General features: G+C 46.8%; 1 protein-coding gene across 4 annotated transcripts; it reads left to right on the top strand.

Moving 5' to 3' along the window:
• The first annotated feature begins 985 nt into the window (after window positions 1-985).
• Window positions 986-15,890, top strand: FBXO31 (F-box protein 31). 4 transcript variants are annotated; one of them, XM_070952788.1, is made up of 10 exons: window positions 986-1,328; window positions 6,595-6,666; window positions 8,415-8,501; window positions 9,263-9,339; window positions 10,337-10,504; window positions 10,637-10,711; window positions 10,921-11,030; window positions 12,488-12,641; window positions 13,928-14,283; window positions 15,450-15,890. In XM_070952788.1, exons 1-10 carry the CDS (start codon window positions 986-988, stop codon window positions 15,670-15,672), a joined length of 1,665 nt encoding a protein of 554 aa, XP_070808889.1. In that variant the 3' UTR covers window positions 15,673-15,890. The 4 variants fall into 4 exon arrangements, with proteins under 4 accessions (XP_070808889.1, XP_070808890.1, XP_070808891.1 ...); XM_070952789.1 differs by lacking the exon at window positions 8,415-8,501; XM_070952790.1 differs by lacking the exons at window positions 6,595-6,666; window positions 8,415-8,501.
• Window positions 15,891-16,414: the final 524 nt, after the last annotated feature.

The raw sequence follows: 16,414 nt of genomic DNA, 5'->3' as shown, positions 1-16,414 counted from the left end.
GACCCAACTAGGGAACATTATCAGTGTGCTCAGTTTGCAGAGAGGAGGAGGAGGAGGATTGTGCGGTCTATTGATGCTCTCTGAGCTGGCTGGTTTTCTTGCAGACGTTTTATGACCCAACTACATAACATTAGTGTGCATCACATTGCATTGTGAGCCGCCCTGAGTCTTCGGAGAGGGGCGGTATACAAATTGAATAAATAAATAAATAAATAAATAAATAAATAAATAAATAATCAGTGCTAGAAGGGAGTGGAGTTTGCTAGAGGGCAGGGGAGGAGGAGGAGAAGGACTGTTGGGCCCTTGGTGCTCTCTGAGCTTGCTGGTTTTCTTGCAGACGTTTTATGACCCAACTAGGGAACATCATCAGCGTTACAAGGGAGCAGGGTTGGGGGAAGAGGAAGAGGAAGAGGAGGAGGACTGTTGGGCCCTTGGTGCTCTCTGAGCTTGCTGGTTTTCTTGCGGACGTTTCATGACCCAACTAGGGAACATTATCAGTGTGATCAGTTTGTAGAGAGGAGGAGGAGGAGGATTGTGGGGGTCTTTGATGCTCTCTTGAGTTTGCTGGTTTCCATGCAGACATTTCATGACCCAACTAGGGAACATTATCAGTGCTATCAAGTTTGCAGTTTGCTCCTCCTCCTCCTCTTCTTCTCTGCAATCTCCCTAGCTGGGTCACGAAACACCTGCAAGAAAACCACCGAGCTCCTCCTCCTCTATCCCTGATGAGATTCCCTAGTCGGGCCGCGAAACGTCTGCAAGAACCCTCCCTCCTCTCCTCCTCCCCCCCCCAGCTCATGGCCCTCCTGAGGAGAAGGAGGAGGAGGAGGAGGAGGAGGAGGAGGAGGGAGAGGCGGGCTGCGATTGGCGGGCGCCCGCGCGGGAGGCGGGCCGTAGCGGGGCGGCGGGCGCGGATTGGCGCGCTGCCGCCTCCCCGCTGCGGGCGCCGGCGGCCTGGGCCGAGGGCGGGCGTGAGGCGGCGGCGATGGCGGTGTGCGCGCGGCTGTGCGGGGTGGGCGCCGCTCGGGGCTGCCGCCGGCGGGGCTCGCAGCGCAAAGGGGCGGCGGGCGACAGCAGCGAGCCGGACACCGACCCGGAGGAGGGCGGCGAAGGCGGAGGCGAGGCGGCGGGCGGGGGCGGCGGCGGCCCTGGAGCGGGAGGGTCTGCGGGCCGAGCGCCGCTGTCGCTGCTGGAGCTGCCGCCGGAGCTGCTGGTCCAGATCTTCGGCTCCCTGCCCGGCACCGACCTGCCCAACCTGTCGCTCGTCTGCAGCGCCTTCCGACGCCTCCTCCGCACAGAGACCATCTGGCGCCGCCGCTGCAAGGAAGGTCAGCCGCCCCCCCCCACGAGGGAGGGAGGGAGGGGGAGGGGGAGGGTCGGGGGAAGGGCCTCCCCTCCCCTCCCCCACCCACCTCCCGAAGGGGCGGCCCAGAGAGGGACTGGCATGGGGGCGTCGCTTGCAGAACCGCAGAAGGTCCCTGGGTTTTATTTCTATTTTATTTTATTTTATTTTATCTCATTCTCTATCTACCATCTCTCTCATCTCTCTTTTTCTATCTATCTATCTATCTACCCTCCCCCCTCTCTCTGTATATGTCTGTCTGTCTGTCTGTCTGTCTGTCTGTCTATCTTTCTATCTATCTATCTATCTATCTATCTATCTATCTAGCTATCTAGCTATCTATCTATCATCTCTATCTATCTATTATCTATCTATCTATCTATCCTCTCTTTCTATCTATCTCTGTATCTCTATCTATCTCTATCTATCTATCTATCTATCTATCTATCTATCTATCTATCTATCTATCTATCCTCTCTATCTATCCTCTCTCTCTCTATCCTCTATATCTATCTATCATCTCTTTCTATCTATCTCTGTATCTCTATCTATCTATCTATCTATCTATCTATCTATCTATCTATCCTCTCTATCTATCCTCTCTCTCTCTCTATCATCTCTTTCTATCTATCTCTGTATCTCTCTCTCCCTATCTATCTATCCTCTCTATCTATATCTATCTATCTATCTATCTATCTATCTATCTATCTATCATCTCTTTCTATCTATCTATCCTTCCTCTCTCTCTCTCTCTCTCTCTCTTTCTCTCTCCATCCATCCATCCATTGCTTCTGAAATTCTTTCCAGGCCACCAAGGTGGCATAGAAGATCCTGTTCCATAGAAGGCTTAGTGGTGTTTGCAAAGGAGCAGGATGGGCAGCCTCCCAACCCCAGGAGGGAAGTCGCAAAAGAACAGAAATGGAGCAGATGAGTTTCAGTGAGAGGCAGACCTAGAATAGTTAGGTAAAAGTCCCTTTCACAACCATCATAAAGTTGCTTTGGATCAATTCAAGGAAGTAAACCGAGGAGTAAGCCTTCAGCCAGTTAGTAACTGGTAGAAATAGCTGTGTGATTATAAGCCAGTTGCCAAAAATAATCAGACCTCTGACCTAAACTCCAATAACTCCATTCGTGGTAACCAGTTTACATAGTATCTTGAACCTAATTATTGATTGAGTCCCTTTTTTATGGATTCACCTAACTGAACTGGAAACAGTCATATTCTTCTTGCAGTGTGCTTTGACACACACAAACATACACACACACACACACACACGCTACAATTAATCTTGCTAGGTCTCTAAGTGGTTAATCAAGTGGTTAAAAAAAAACCACAATCCCTTTTATTATTGTTCCTCATTTTGGTAGCCCAGTTTAGCCCAATCTGAAGATTAATTGCGTCTTCCAAGAGCTGTAGTGGTGTAAATCTACACAAACTACACAACAAATCTACCGCGAAGTGTGCATGTGTTAAAACAGTTCATCCAGATAGCTTGTAGATTTGTGCCGTGCCTCATAGTCCTGCTTAGGTTTAAGAGGAGACGTGAAGGATAAGTGAATATTGACCATAGGAGTGATTGTCCCACTGTCAAAGCGTAGATCCCAAGTCAGATTTGGGGGAAAGCCTTTTCCTTTCGCAGCCCCTGCTCTCTTAATCGCTTCCCAGCCAGACCATGCTGTCTCCTGCCCGTTTTTTATTCTTGCTTTTCAGTACTGCGGTGGGATCGTTGCCCTTCGGCCCCTTAACGCAGCCCGTCCCTTCCCCTGCTCTCCCGGTAGCTGCATCTGCTGCCTGCAATGAAGTCATGCCTTTGGACTTGCCAGAGAGGAGGTTGGGGGGCAGACGTCTGAGCACAGCTGTGTCTGCCCAAGGCAGAGCCTGGCAATGCGCTCAGGATGCCCGCGCCGGCTCTTTCCTCCTTGGGGAGGAGAACTCTGTATCAGGGTATGGAAGATGATAGGACTGACTCATCCTCCTGCGCTGGAGGAGGCCCAGAATTCTCTCCAAAGGGATTTCATTGAGCCTCAGATTGCATTAACCTTTCCTGCCTGAGATGATTTGGGCCAAGCACTATCTTAGTCCATGATGGTTATTACCAGGAAAACAAGACAAGATACTATATATGGTCTTGGTCTACTGAGGGCTTTAGAAGACTTCTTGAGCAGCTCTGAGTTCCTTCTTTCTACAGCTAGATCTAATTGTCTGGATGCAAACAGTAAAACATTGTTTTTGAGATGTAGCTTCCTGAATGGCTAGGAATTCGATTGTCTAATCCAGGAGTGTCCAACTTTGGCAACTTTTAAGACTTGTGGACTTCACCTCCCAGAATTCTCCAGCCAGCAAGTTAAAATCCACTAGTCTTGAAGCTGCCAAGGTTGGACACCCCCCCCCCCCCCAGTCTAATCCTTTTTTGGTAGATTGTTGTCTGAAGTTCTGGTGAGTCAGTTTTTCTTCTCTTGCTCCCTCTCTAATATATGTAAAATCTAAACCTTAACATTTTAGTATCCACTTCTGTGATCAAGTGTACTGCACTTTGCTCTGGTCCTTGTTGTTTATTCTTTCTCCATTTCTTGCGAAAACACTATTTACCTTTCCTCCAGAAGACAAAGAGACAACATGATTCTTCCCTCCCTCCTCTCTCTCTCACGCATAAAGCTATAAGATTATTATTTAAAATGAGAAATAGCCATTGGTGAAAAATCAACCCGTACATGTCATGGTTGAATGGTGTTTTAAACTTTTACCAGACCTGTTCTAATCCAGTTTTTTAACTTTTGGACACCACACTCTCTCTCTTTTTAAAGCACACCTCTTTTAAATCTTGTCTTTTTAAAATGAGGCTCCTTTTTTTTTTCCTGTACAGTAATATATCTCTTTGGGAGACCAATCCATTTTATTATAGACCCTAGCTATGGTACAGTTCCTGCTTCTCTAAAGCAGAGATCAGTGTCTGCTGGAGAAAATAGCAGGCAAAATATTGTAACAAGCCAAATACTAGTTATGTAATTTTCTTTCTGGCCTTCTGTTTTCGGCTCCTATCTTATTTGATATAGCAGGTTTCAGCTTCGTGGCTCGCAAGGTGCTACCGCTTGATAAGGAAGCCTGTCCTATCCTGAGACCGATAGTGGTTCTCTTTTTTCCTTTTCTGGAGTAGGTTTGAGGCGGGAAGGCAGACTTTCTAGCATAGCCACAAAAATCAGAAGGGGTCTGGTAGCATCTTTTCCGACTAACATTTCATTAAAAGGCAAAAAGTTTTCCTGAGCTACAGCTTCCTTCATCAGACACATGAAATCGCTAATCTGGTGGCAGATTTAAATTGGGATGAAGTGTGGGGAAGAGAAAGTAAGATAGGATGGTTATGCAGAGACAGGGAAGGTATGAGACAGATCACTAGGGCTCAGAGGGAGCGACTGGCAGAAAGTCAGCCAGCCAGCTTCTGTGCTTCAGGGAGGACTGGAATTTGGATCTCTCTTCTACTCCACCACCTTAACTGCTGGCTCTCCATTTGGGGGGTGCAGTGCAGCTGTGTATTTAAGGGCATCAGCAGCACTCCTTGGAATGTCGAAAGGACCCTGAGCATTTTTAACTCTGCAGAAACATTGCAAGAAAACAGGTACCTCTGGATGACAAGAAAGAAAGTCTTTATCACAGAGCTTTCTGCTTCAGCAGGATGGGATTCATCCAACAGACCTTGGCTACCAGTTATGGTGGCTCCATTTTGGCATCTGGCTCCAGATCTCTTGGTTTGTTTGCTACGATCTCTGTGCCGTAGTCAACCCCAATAGATTTTGCCTTTAGTCTTAGGAAGCTCTGGAATAAATAGCTTTTCTCTCTCTCTCTCTCTCATATGACTTTGTGGGCACAGAGGTTGCAATTCAGTGTTGTATGGGCTATAAATAGATGTCCACGACTGCTCCATGGACTGAATTAGCAAATTACCCTCCTGCTTTTATTCTGATTAACTCTCTTATCATCCCTCAGCTCTTGTTTGTTTTCTTTTTAAATGTTAGTCAGCCTGATCTTTGCCTTTAGTAACCGCTGGGAAGCAAAAGGTCTTTCTACCAATCTGAATGTTGGCTTAAGATCATCCCAGGGAACCAGCAACAGACAAACAACTGATGTGCAAAATCATGTTGCCTTTAGAAAGTTTGGGGGCGTTGTGAGGAAAACAGCCAGTATTGTGTCAGGCTGCAACCCAGCAATCTGTTTTCTCCTTTGTGCAAGGACGTTGAGAGGAGGCTTGGCCCCCTCTCAATGCTGCCTGGGACATATCATGGGGATATGATTTCAGACCATGTGCAGAGTACTGGGTCAGGATTTGGCAAGGCTACAGCTGTTTTATTTCCCCAAACTCAAGCTTCATTTAGGCTGTCAATTTTTACTCAATTTTTACTCTTAATAGCTATCTACTCCTCCTCCTCCTCCTCCTCCTCTCCTCCTCCTCCTCCCAGCTGCATTGTTTGCTGCCTGTTCCACTTCCTGCAAAAGTGACAGCAAGATAAGCTACTCCAGTTCATGCCAGTAAATATTAGTAGAGAATTTCCAGAGCTATAGTCAATAAATCTTGGGATATTTCTCCTTATGAATATTTATCCTTTGTTGCTGGAGACTGAGGTTCAACATATCTAGATTGCAGAATGTGAGGAAAAGGCCCAAAGTTATACATTTCCATCTGCATTCAATTTTAGAACACCTTAAATAATCAATTCCTGTGATAAATTTGCAGCAGAGAGAGATTTTTATAATCTCCTCCTCCACTTTCGTCGTCCTCTTCCTTGCATTATATCAGATGTACCAGAGGGTGTTTTTTTCTTGTAACATCATAACAGCTTTCAGAGTGTTTCCTGATTGTTATCATGGATTCCCAGGACAAGCTTTTGAAACTGGCAGGCTGTGTCAACCTTTACATTGTAGGAGATTTTCTTCACTGCCAGGTGCTTCCAAGGGATGTGCCTTCTCTGTTGGCTTCTAGCACCTTTGGCCTCGGCAAATACATAAATGTGAGATTGGCTTGGGAATATGGAAGTGGAGATTAAAGTGGCCTCAACTTGAAAAATCAACTAGAATGGCAAACGGGGTACAGAGTGGGACCACTTAGAACAACAGTTGTGTTGGAGGCTGGTCCAAGGTTAAAACTTACACGGGCTTTAAGTGGAGGTCACAAGACTCTACTAGAACATGGGCTTGCTCTGGAGTTGCATTTGAGCACATCTTAATCCTTGGTGACACATGCCCCTCCCTTGAATTTCAGAATATGGCGTCTGTGAGAACCTGCGGAAGTTGGAAATTACAGGCGTATCTTGTCAAGATGTGTATGCCAAGCGTAAGTCCTAAGCTTCTGGGGTTGTTTTTTGTTTTTTTTTAGTTTACTTTATTGTCATTGCACCTCATACAACTAAATTAAATGCCATCTTCGGTGTACATTATACATAAAAAATAAAACAAAAACACACATCCTTCACATTCTATACATTTGAATTGAAAACCCCTGATATTACATTAACATTGTGCTATACTGTAGAATTCAATATGGTTACTGCCCTGGGATAGAAGTTGTTTTTCAGCCTATTTGTCCTTGTTTTTATTATCCTGTACCGCCTGCCAGATGGTAATCGTTCAAAAAAAGGGTGCCCAGGATGAGATGGATCTTTAGGAACGTTTTGAACTTTCTTAAGGCAGCGGGAGCTATAAAGCTCTTCCAAGGAGGGCAGAGGACAACCAGTGATCCTCTGGGCAATGGCGTTAACCCTCTGGAGCGCTGTCCTATCTGCCACTGTGCAATTGGCAAACCAGACACAGGCGCCATGTATGCCTCAGAAAATAAATTTGCACTACATCTTAAACGGGGATGATTGAAGTCTTCCTGTACACAGTCACCCACTTGGCTTATCGGGGAAGACAGATGACCCTGCCTTGGGGACTTCTTCCCCGGGAGATCAGGGTTTTAAATAGCTCTGAGTCACCTCTTCATCCCTGAATGGAAAGCAATCAGCCTTCGGCCCAGCTCCTTCGGCCACAAAGAGCGATTCTGCTGAACAGGCTTAGTGGCTGATCTGCTGTTTTTCCCCAACTTCCTTTCCCATCATCGCAACTCACTCCAGCCTTGGAGAAACCTGGATTTGATGTTTCTCAGCCGACTTTTATTTGGAACTTGTACAGTTTTTATTAGACAAAGGACTCTCAGGGCAATGCAGGTAGCCCTTGACTTAATTGACCACAATTGAGCCCAAAATTTCTGTTGCTAAGCGAGACAGTTGCGAAGTGAATTGGTGCTCCGTTTTAGCAACTTTCTTGCCACGGTTAGTTGTTAAGTGAAGCACTGCAGTGGTTAAGTTAGTAACACGGTTGTTAAGTGAATCTGGCTTCCCCCGTTGACTTTGTTGTCAGGAGGTCGCAAAACGTGATCACTGCAACCGTCATAAATATGAATCGGTTGCCAAGTGTCTGAATTTTGACCATGTGACCGTGGGAATGTTGCAATGGTCGTAAGTGTAAGAAGTGGTCATAACTCACCTTTTTCAACGCTGTTGTAACTTTGGTCACTAAATGAACTGTTTCGAATCAAGGACTATTTGTATACATGCACGACCCTAAATCAGTATTCCTTTAATGATGGCTTGTTGAATAAACTACGGCTGGTCTGATTGACTCTTAAAGCTAGACCGTAACTCACCATTCAGATCAAACGCAGCCCTACTTCAGCTTTGCCGTTTCTTAAGGCCATTAAGCGCTTTGCCCATCGCCACTGAGGTAGCCAAACTCACCCGAAGGAGGCCGAGCGTTCCAAAATTGTTTCAGAAATTCCCCAGCAGGATCCTAACTTTGAAGTAACCATTGTGATAGATGGCCGTGAAATTATGGGTATTAATTCAGCCAAATTTAATTTATAAATTTATTTATTTAATTCATTTTATTCGATTTTAAATTTTGTATATCTATGTGTTTTATTTCATGGCTGTGCACCGCCCTGAGTCCTTCGGGAGTAGGGCGGTATAGAAATTCAATAAATAAATAAATAAATAAATAAGGGGCTGAGCGGCATTTTCACGGTCCCCTGCTGTGTCTGCTCAGGTATAAACCCGCGAGTGAAGTCGGGACGTTTTATGAAAATTCTTCCTGACTACGAGCACATGGAATACAGGGATGTTTACGCCTGCCGTATGTACCTTCCACTGACCAATGGCTTCTGTGCCGTGAACGCATGGCGTGTGCTTGCCTAACCATGTCATTGGCAAAAGTTGATCATTAAAAAACCCCAGCCTTTATTCAGGGACGGAGAACATCGGAAGCCCTGCGGTGGATTCTACGGGGGTGGAGACGCAGCTCTAAAACCATTGCTCTAGAACAGGTCTTCCCAACCTTGGCACCTCTAAGACGTGTGGACTTTAACGCCTAGAATTCCCCAGCCAGCTATCTTGAAACCTCAGCAAAGGAGGGTCTGCAGGGGGTTGGACTAGAAGACCTCCAAGGCCCCTTCCAACTCTGTTATTCTATTCTATTCTATTCTATTCTATTCTATTCTATTCTATTCTATTCTATTCTATTCTATTCTATTCTATTCTATTCTCTATTCTATTTTCTATTCTATTCTATTCTATATTCTGTTCTGTTCTGTTCTGTTCTATTCTATTCTATTCTATTCTATTCTATTCTATTCTATTCTATTCTATTCTATTCTATTCTATTCCTATTCTATTCTATTCTATTTTCTATTCTATTCTATATTCTATTCTGTTCTATTCTATTCTATTCTATTCTATTCTATTCTATTCTATTCTATTCTATTATTCTATTCTATTCTATTTGCGACAGAGTAAGCAGAATGCTATGTTACTGTCCCTCCCGAGCTTTGTGCTTAGTTTTGCTACTGAGGAATTCCTTTTCCTTCATATCTGATTGCTTGTTCTCTCTTTCCCTAGTGCTTCACCGGTACCGGCATATCTTAGGCCTCTGGCAACCAGACATTGGACCCTATGGGGGTCTCCTAAATGTGGTGGTAAGTCCAGAAGTCTCCGCAATATGGAGCCACTGTGCTGTGTGAACTGTGCTTTTCTGCTCTGCTTTTCTCTGGGTATAAGATTATTTTTCTTTCTCTTGTCCTGGAAGGAATTTATGGTTTGGCCAAGGCCTACGCATGATGTGTCTGAAGTAGGACATCCTCCAATCAATCAGAATAGAGCTTGGAAGGGACCTTGGGGGTGGGGGTGGGGTTCTAGTCCAACCCCCTGCTCAAGCAGGAGACCCTGTGGCATTTTGGACAGGTGGTTGTCCACTCTTCTCTTAAAAGCGGCTGGCTTGACTCTCGGCTGAAGTGGTGAAAGGCAGTTTCCCTGTATGGCTCTCGTAAGAACGGATCCTTGTTCCCCGTCTTCATTTCTGCTTCCAACTTTGGGAGATTTCCACTTCCATTAGCTCGAGGCTCTCTGGATGCATTTTTTTTTTTGGCAGCACAAATGCTCTCTGGAGCTTAAACGCTTGGGAGGGTTTTTTGGGGGGATGAGCTGGGAAGGAGTCTCATTTTGCAGGGAGAACCGAATAGACGAAAGCCATTAAAAACTGGGAAACTGGACTGCAGGGAGCTGAGCAGGAAGGCAGGGGTGCAGCCGAAGTGGTAGCTAGGCCTGGATCTAGGCCTTGGGGCAAAGCTACCACCCCGATAGGGAGGGGGGAGGGGGAGGAGACTGAAGGCAAGCAGTGGCAGGACCTTCCCTTATTGTCAGCCTTCCCAGGTAGACCTGGGAGGGATCAGACCAGGTGAGGCCCTTCTACTTTATCGTAAGGCTGCATTAACAGAATCTTGAGAGTTTGAAAATACAAATCTCCCACCGTTTTCTTTCTAGTCTTGAGAAATTAAGGAGGGTCCCTTCTGTCTGAGCCCCTTCCTCTGCTTGTTATGCAGCTGTAGGCTGTAATTTCTCTGACGGGCAGCATCCCTTCATCCCACGTCTCAAGGTCTTTCTCACACACCACACCACCTCTTTTGCCCTTGGCAGGTTGACGGCCTATACATCATTGGCTGGATGTACTTGACCCCCCACGACCCTCACGTGGATGGCCCCATGCGGTTCAAGCCCCTCTTCAGGGTTCACCTCATGGAGAGGCAGAGCGCCACAGTCGAGTGCATGTACGGACACAAGGGACCCCACAGTGGGCATATCCAGGTGAGACCCTCCTCCTCCCTCTTCTCCCCCTCCCACGACCTCTGTTCAGAGGCCCCAGATGCTCAGTCAGGCAGGGGCTTCATTTCCAGACTGGGCTTCTGGCTTCTAACCTCCCTTTTCCAAAACGGACAGATTGTGAAGAAGGATGAGTTTTCGACCAAGTGCAACCAGACAGATCACCACCGTATGTCAGGAGGGAGACAAGAGGTGAGCTGGGCCTCGGCCCCCCTCTCTGCCTCCCGAATAAAGCCTCCTAATTTGGCATCCTCCAAATAATGGTGGCTTTTATTGACCCAACCTCCCGCTGGCTTCCTGAACGACTCCCTACGTGGTGGTCTTAGTGGGAGGTGCGAACAGGATCAGAGGGGCTTATATCCAACCTGGGGGTCTCACCTTCTCCCCGGCTGTTTCTGCAGGAGTTCCGGACGTGGCTACGAGAAGAATGGGGTCGGACGCTGGAGGACATTTTCCACGAACACATGCAGGAGCTCATTTTGATGAAGTTCATCTACACGAGTCAATACGAGTAGGTGGAAAGGGGGCAATCTGGTTTCTTTCCTCGAAGAGCCCTGGTTAGAATGCGGTACTGCAGGGCTAACTCACTGCTCACAGCCTGGAGTTCGATTCTGAGCGGCTCAAGGTTGGCTCAGCCTTCCACCCTTCTAAGGTGGGTAAAATGTGGACCCAGATTGTTGGGGGCAAGAGGCTGACTCTGTCAACCGTTTAGGAAAGGCTGTAAAAAAATGCCTTTAAAAGCCTCTGGCAATCCCAGCTGACTTGCCTGATCGTCAGAAGCTTCTAAAAGCATTTTTTTCTGCAACCTCTTAAGGTTGTAGAAAAAATGCTTTTAAAAGTAAAAAAAAAAAAAGTTGGCCACACACACCCAGTCACATTACCCCCCCACCCCCAAGCCACGCCCACAGAACCGGTACTATACAAACAAACTATACATAATCATTCAGTGTATCATCTAGATGTTTCTTTTGTGTTTTCTTCTTACTCCTCTGATCATCATTTCTTGATTTTTCCCATTTCTTTATTACGACATTCCCCCCATACTTCATTTATTATAACATCTTCTTGTTTACTATTAATACAGTTATCTATATCTCTTCTCTAACCAATTGTAAAATTGTCTCCATAGCTTGTAATATTCCGAACCCTCTCTTTCTTTAATTATCAGTCAGTCTATTCAGTTCTACACAATCTAATATTTTTTTAATTACTTTGTCTTCTGAAGGGATTTTTTCTACTTTCCATCTTTGCGCAAATGCTATCCTCACTGCAGTTATTTCATGTATAATCAAATATACCTTTTCTTTGCTAATTTTCTCTGGAAGGATACCCAAAAGGAACAGCTCAGGTTTTAAATCCATTACGTTGTTCAAGCATTTCTTCTAACCAGAATTATCCTTAAGTTGAAGGATGCAGCCTTTCTTGTTCTCAAGGAATTTAAGCCATGCAGAAGACAATTTTCCCATCCTATTTTAATCATCAATTTCCTTTTGAATATTAAACAGCTAACTGCCTAAAGGAGACAAACCACCATTGGAACCACCCACCACCCTACGAATAAGCTGGCTTTGAAATCTAATGTTGCTTTCCAAGTAGCCAGGATTGAAACGGGGGAAAAGGAGAAGTTCTGACATCAAGGAAAAGGGAGAGAGGGCAAAACACGTAGGACTAAAGTAAAATTTCCCAGGAGGGACGAAGGAATTTGTACTTATCCCATTTCAGTTGTCCAGGGGTTCCCTTAGACTTGGTCTTAGTTTGACTAAAGGACTAGAAACTTTAATTTGGGACACCCTTGTTTTACACGATAAAAGTTCACACCACAGTATCTGATTCAGAATCACTGAATGAGATGGGCAGCGCCTAAATTTGATGAACCAAAATAAATACACGAATTGATAAGGGAAGGTGAATTATTTCTGACCAGTCCTCTCTGGAGTTGGTCATCCTGGGCTTCTTTTTCTGTTCCAGCAACTGCTTAACCTACCGACGCATTTACCTCCCTCCGCGCAGTCCGGAGTATCTGATCCAGCCGGGCCTTTTCAAAGGGACCTACGGGAGCCACGGCCTTGAGATCGTCATGCTCAGCTTCCATGGGAAAAAGGCCAAAGGAACCAAAATCACGGTGAGCACGGAGGGCCTTGCCTCACGGAGTCCTAGGCGGTTGCTTGCTCCGTGTGTTGTTATTATTTTGAGCAGTGCTTCCATCCTGCTTTCCGGAAACACTGCCAAGACTATAAACCTCTCGCCTGACCTAGCAGTGTCAACACAAACACTAAAAAACCAGCTGTAAATTTCAAACGACGACGACAATAATCCCATCTGCCGCCTGGAGCTGTTGAAGTTGAGTCACGACGACAGGCACCTTCTTATAGTTCTCTCTCTCAAAGCCTCTGGCCAGAAGGGCCGGGCATCTGGATCTGTTCACGTGCCTCTGTAACCCGCTTCCTTTCTTCCCAACTGCTGCTCTCGAGCTGAAAGCCAGCAGGTGCAAAGAGAGACGGCTGCTGGAATCCTCCTGGCGGGGCAGAAGGAAGGGAGCTGACAATCTGCCTAAGATCCACAGATTTCCAGCCTTCAAGGCAGACCAGATGGGGGAACCAAAATCATGCAGGCTAATACTACTTTTATTATAAGGTTTTAGTGATTTTTTTGCAACGGTCATAAAGCAAACACGATAGCCATAAACCAGGGGTGTCAAACTCAAGGCCTGAGGGGGGGTTAGATCTGGCCTGCGGGGCTGTCCTGGAAACAGCAAAGGACCAGCCTGGAGTGCCTCTACCAGCAAAAACCAAGCTCTGTTTTCACTGGCAGAGGGTTGCAGGAGGCTGTCGCAGCCGAAAACAGAGCTCATGGGGCCATTTTCGCTGGCACAGCGCTTGGGCCGCCACAAGCACCCCTGACACGAGTGACATTGAGCCGGCCACACCCACCTTGGCCATGACCCCCATCCCCCCGAGGTCAAACGCAGCCCTGATGCAGCCCTCAATGAAATGGAGTTCGACACCCCTGCCACAAAGCAAACACAGCAGTTGTTAAGTGGACCAGTGGTTTGCTAGGGGCAGGGTTTTAATGAAAACCAGAAATAAGTGCTGGTTTCCAGCAAAACCGTCATAAAATACCGTCGCATGACGGTGGGGCACTGCAAATGGCCATGTTGCCGAGAGCTTGAAGAGAATCTTTGAATCCGGGTTGTTAAGTCTCCTTTTTCAGGTTGGCTGTAACTTCAAACGGTCCCTAAGTGACCAGTCGTAAGTGGAGATAAGAGGGATGGGGAGAAGCAGAAGATGGCTAGGAGGAAGCTACCTGAGCGGGAGCTTCTAGAAGAATTGCAAGGTTAGAGGTGGACAAAGTCCTGCCCGGCCACTTCTGCAAATGCAAAGCTTTAACCTGCTCCTGTCTCACCTCCAGGGCGATCCCAACATCCCAGCCGGCCAGCAGACGGTCGAAATTGACCTGGCCCATCCCATCCAGCTGCCTGACATTGAAAACCTGAGCAACTTCAGCGAGCTCTCCCGGATCGTGCTGGAGGTGCGAGAACAGGTGCGGCGGGAGCAGCAGCAGCAGGAAGAAGGCTTGGCGGACGAGACGGGGCCGGAAGCCGAAGGCCAGCAGCAACAGCAGAAGCAGGAGGAGGACGGGGCTGGATCGGAGGCAGCTGGAGAAGGAGCAGCTGCCTCTGGCTCCCCCCCTGCCCCCTGCCCCTTCGTCCTGCCCAGTGGGATCGCCTCCCGAAAGGAGGATTACCCCCGCACCTGCAGAGCATGGTAATGTTAAAGGTTGAGGGGGAGGGGATTCCCATGATAATGTTGATATTCCGTGAGAGTCCCTTAAATTCCCGCCTTTGCCAAAAACTCTGTGAGCACAGGAGGCTGTTTTCCTTTTGGGAGTTGGTCAAATTTACATTATCTGGGCCTGGGGCAGATTTTTCTAATATATGTTAGTCATGGCAATCCTACTAGTGACATTTTGGCTTTCTCGGTCAAAAGCTGAAGGGAAAGCTTCAAAATCTTTGAATTCCCACTTTGCGGAACTAAGTAGGACCGCATTGTTGTTTTGATTTAGTAATGCACATCAAAATTGGGAGCAGGGATGGGATTCTACCGGTTCGGGCAAACCGGTTTGCTCTGACAATCAGCTGGGCCCACCTCTGCGCTTTACTTACCTTTATCTTCGCAGCTGATTAGCGCGGGAGAGCAGATTGCCGCACCTCAGCTGTTTTAATTCCCTAGCACTAACGTGGTAGGTAATTTTTCGTTGAACTGCGCACACATGCAGCGAAGTGCGCAATCACCAAAGCTGTTGTTACCCCGGAAGGATCCCACCACTGATCGGAAGGGGTGATTTAAACGGCTTTGGAAATGGTGGGTCAAAACATAAATCAGTTGCCTGTCTCTGCTAAAGGCTGCGGTGCAGTGTGTTTCTCAACCTTGGCAACTTTCAGACTTGTGGACTTCAACTCCCAGAATTCCCCAGCCAAGGTTGAGAAAGACCTTTAATTGTGGTAAGTGAGGCTCTGTAGCCTTGTCAGTGGACTGAGCAATTATCGCTGATGCTCCAGAAAGCTAATCTGCATTAAACTGAGGCCTGAATTAATTTTTCTTGGAAATGTCTATGGAGATTCTCAGTCATCCAGGTCTTCTGTCCCAAAGGTGTTTTTGTCCAAATTGGACTTCGTTTTTTCTCCTTGAAAACGTTTTGCTTCTTGTCCAAAGAGCTTCTTCAGTTCAGTTCAGAAGCTTCTTGGATGAGAAGCGAAATGTTCTCAAAGGAAAAAAAAAAAAAAACCGCAAGAAAACCCAATTGCCTTTTGGAAAAAGCAGCTTGGGTTTTTCTTGGAAACGTCTCGGCTTCTTCTATCTGAATGGAACGTGGGAACCGGACTTTCTTGGGAAATGCTCACGGCGTCTTATTTTCCTTCCGCTGCTGGCAGCTTCTACGGGACTGGCCTCATCGCAGGCCACGGCTTCACCAGCCCCGAACGAACCCCCGGCGTTTTTGTCTTGTTTGACGATGACCGTTTCGGCTTCATCTGGTTAGAGCTGCAGTCGTTCAGCCTCTACAGTCGGATCAAAGTCTCCTTCCGGAACGCCGAGGCGCCGTCGCGGGAAGCTTTCGACGAGATGCTGAAGAACATTCAGTTACTGACCTCATGATGGTGGCCCTCCAGGAGCCCGAGGAAGGAAGGATCCCCTTCTCCCATGGTGGGGGTCTGGGCGCCCGACCTCAGCATGAGGGGCTGCGTGTCCTTCCCCATCCGGCCTTTTTATCAAATTGTATCCTCCTCCTCTTCCTTGTTGCGCTAACGTTCCTTTCCCAATATGTGATGTATAGTTTGTAATATAGCTTTATTATATTGGGAGGGCAGCTTGCATGCTTTGTGTTTTCATTTCCTCCCCACCTTCACCTCAAGGCCTGAGTTGGTGCAAACACACACACACACACCCCTAGCCTCTCGCAGACCACGGAAATAGTCTCAAGGCAGGCCTGTGAGAATAGGAAACCAGCCACTAACACCTCTTGGCCATTCCAGGTCTCCCCCCACCCCGCTCCCCACCCCCCCAAGCAAGCAAGAAGACTCTGTAGCCTTGGGCTTCTTTGCAGAATGTGCTCTTCTGACTTTAAAAGGCTCTTTGGTTTAGAATGGAGCTGCTCATGATCTTGAGATTCAGAAAATATTAAACCCGGCTGCCCCAGGAAGCTTTTCTTAAAAGGTAACCATAAATAGAATTGTCTTTGCTTGGCATTATTTTACATGGCGTTGTTATTAGCATTAAGGAGAAGGCTAAGAATATTCATATTAACATCCTTAATATTAAGAAGAAGCTGTTAAGTTTTGCTTGGAGTTATGCCAATTCCTACTTCCAAAAAGATGAATAAAAACTAAGATCTCCTTAA

The sequence above is a fragment of the Pituophis catenifer genome, unplaced genomic scaffold, assembly GCF_029215685.1.
Source record: "Pituophis catenifer annectens isolate HBS135680 unplaced genomic scaffold, rPitCat1.0.hap2 SCAF_13, whole genome shotgun sequence".
In the NCBI taxonomy this organism is placed as follows: Eukaryota; Metazoa; Chordata; class Lepidosauria; order Squamata; family Colubridae; genus Pituophis; species Pituophis catenifer.
The sequence above is the reverse complement of the archived record's forward strand: the minus strand, read 5'-3'. Positions and strand labels throughout refer to the sequence as shown.